General features: G+C 38.1%; 1 protein-coding gene across 1 annotated transcript in view; it reads left to right on the top strand.

The window, feature by feature from the left end:
- Positions 1 to 2,095, top strand: part of LOC101851482 (calpain-9) — a gene marked incomplete in the record, with an annotated part of 78,356 nt that overhangs the window by 59,778 nt on the left and 16,483 nt on the right. The window contains 1 exon segment of the mRNA XM_005093759.3: positions 180 to 273. Within this exon segment, the coding sequence (XP_005093816.2) occupies positions 180 to 273 (94 nt within the window).

Below are 2,095 nucleotides of genomic sequence, written 5' to 3'. Positions count from 1 at the left end.
CTGGGATTTATGAAACGTAGGAATGTGCTTTTACTCTTTGACTTAGAATATACCCCATAACTCAATTCTCTGGCCTGGTAGTGAAGTGGTTAATTAATGGGAACAAAATATGGTATCGCCACTTTGAGAAGTACTGCAATTACTAATGATGATACATATTTTTCATTCTTTTTGCTCAGGATCAGCTTAGAAGACTTCCGGGACAACTTCGATGAGCTGGAGATGTGTCACTTGACCCCAGATGCTCTGTCTGATGAGATTGCTGCCAACCTGGTAACACGACATCTCTCTCTCTCTCTCTCTCTCTCTCTCTCTCTCTCTCTCTCTCTCTCTCTCTCTCTCAGCTCACTACTATTATGCTCTCCCTTCCACTTTCTTTTCCGCCTCCCCCATTCTTTTCTTTCTCTTCCTCTCAGCAGTTGGAAAGTATTGGTTAGATCTAACGTACGCTCGTTGCCAAATTGTTGTTAGGTTTTATTGTGTCTGAATTTTACTTAATCAAGAGTATCTTGATTGTGTGAGATAGTTTGTGACGTGACATTTTACTTGTGTGCCCTAAAAATGTGTTTTCGTCTCGAAGAAAAATAGGTTTCAGATCGCTTTATAAACCTAGATTTGTATCGAGTAGATTGTTGATGTTTTGTGAGCTATGTACTCTGAACATTTTTAAAGGTAATAAATTCTCAGCTCTTGAACGCCAAGCCCAGTTGAAGAACAAAATCAGTGAAAACATATGCTCCACCAACTTCTGTCTGGCAACATACTAATAGCCGGAAGGAGCTCTCGTTTGAGTTTTTCGCGCTTTTATTTTCAAAGTAAATTTTGTCTACTTCATTCTTTGTAGGATGGGGATGTTTCAGTTTTGATACGCTGTGGGTGGGTGGTTTGCAGGTGCTCTTGTTTGGTTTGCTCTTTCTTTCCTATCACACATCGCCAGTACCTCCTCCTTCTTTTCTGTGTATGTTACTCTCTAATAATAAATCTAATCTAATCTTCGGCACTTGTATGACCTAACTGTGTTACAAGTGGCGTAAAACTGTTGATAAAACACAAAGCTAAATTCGTTGTAATACACAATAACATCATCAGTGCAGCTCCATTGAACAAAACCCGTGAATCGTTCAAACGCGTTTCATTACTCGCACAACCAAATCCACATTGCAGCAACTTTGAATGGATATAGACAGAGTCATATTATGTATTGCATTTTGTGTGTGGGTGTGTGTGTATATATATAATATATATATATCAAGGACTACTATACTCTATAGTAGTTAATTATAATGAAATCCAAGAAACCGGCATTTTTAGGCGGTTTGGACATTTTTTTCGATTTGTTTTTTGGCTCAAAATTTTGTATTCCTATTTAAAAACATTTTTATGTGTGGATTTTAGGGAAAAACTTTGATAAAAGCCTCATAAATGTTAATTTGCAGATTCCAAGCAATGGAAGTGACCACATTTTGGCGGCCATTTTCTCGCTAATTTTACCTCTGAAACCAGGCGACCCCACCTCCTTCAATTGCCTCGAGTTCTATTCAAGATATATGTTAAATATATTATGATATATAGATAAATAAATAAATAAATATAATATACTGGAATGGAGCAAGCAATCCTGAGATAAAAGTGAAACATGTGCTTCCAAGTTGCACAATATATCATAGATGTATAGATTGATTCTCTATTCCGCTTTCGTGTTTGTGCACTCCATAATTTCAAATGTGTGGGACCAATGCGCACTTCTAGAGAACGGAAACCTCACTTGTTTACAATGGCGTTTTAGAAGACGGGCTTTCCCAAGATTAGACGAAACCAAAATTTATTAAAGAATCGGGGAAAGAAGTGTGCGTGGTTTTTTTAAGGTTAGGTCCTAGCCACATGGATGCTGTGGACGCCTGCAAATTTTAAAACGTGGGGGTTAGGCAATAAGGAAAGAGCTTGTGCACAAAGCCTCCCAAGTCCAATGCGCGATAGTTTCGAACGGAAGTACGACTTGAAATAAACAAATCTGGCGGATTTTCTAAAATTACAGAGACAGAAGCGTCGGCCTACAAAAGCGATCGGCGAAATAAAGAAATTTAGCTTTTTGCAG

This window comes from Aplysia californica, unplaced genomic scaffold (assembly GCF_000002075.1).
Source record: "Aplysia californica isolate F4 #8 unplaced genomic scaffold, AplCal3.0 scaffold00069, whole genome shotgun sequence".
Classification (NCBI taxonomy): domain Eukaryota; kingdom Metazoa; phylum Mollusca; class Gastropoda; order Aplysiida; family Aplysiidae; genus Aplysia; species Aplysia californica.
Note: the sequence above shows the minus strand (reverse complement) of the source record. Positions and strands in the feature narration are given on the sequence as shown.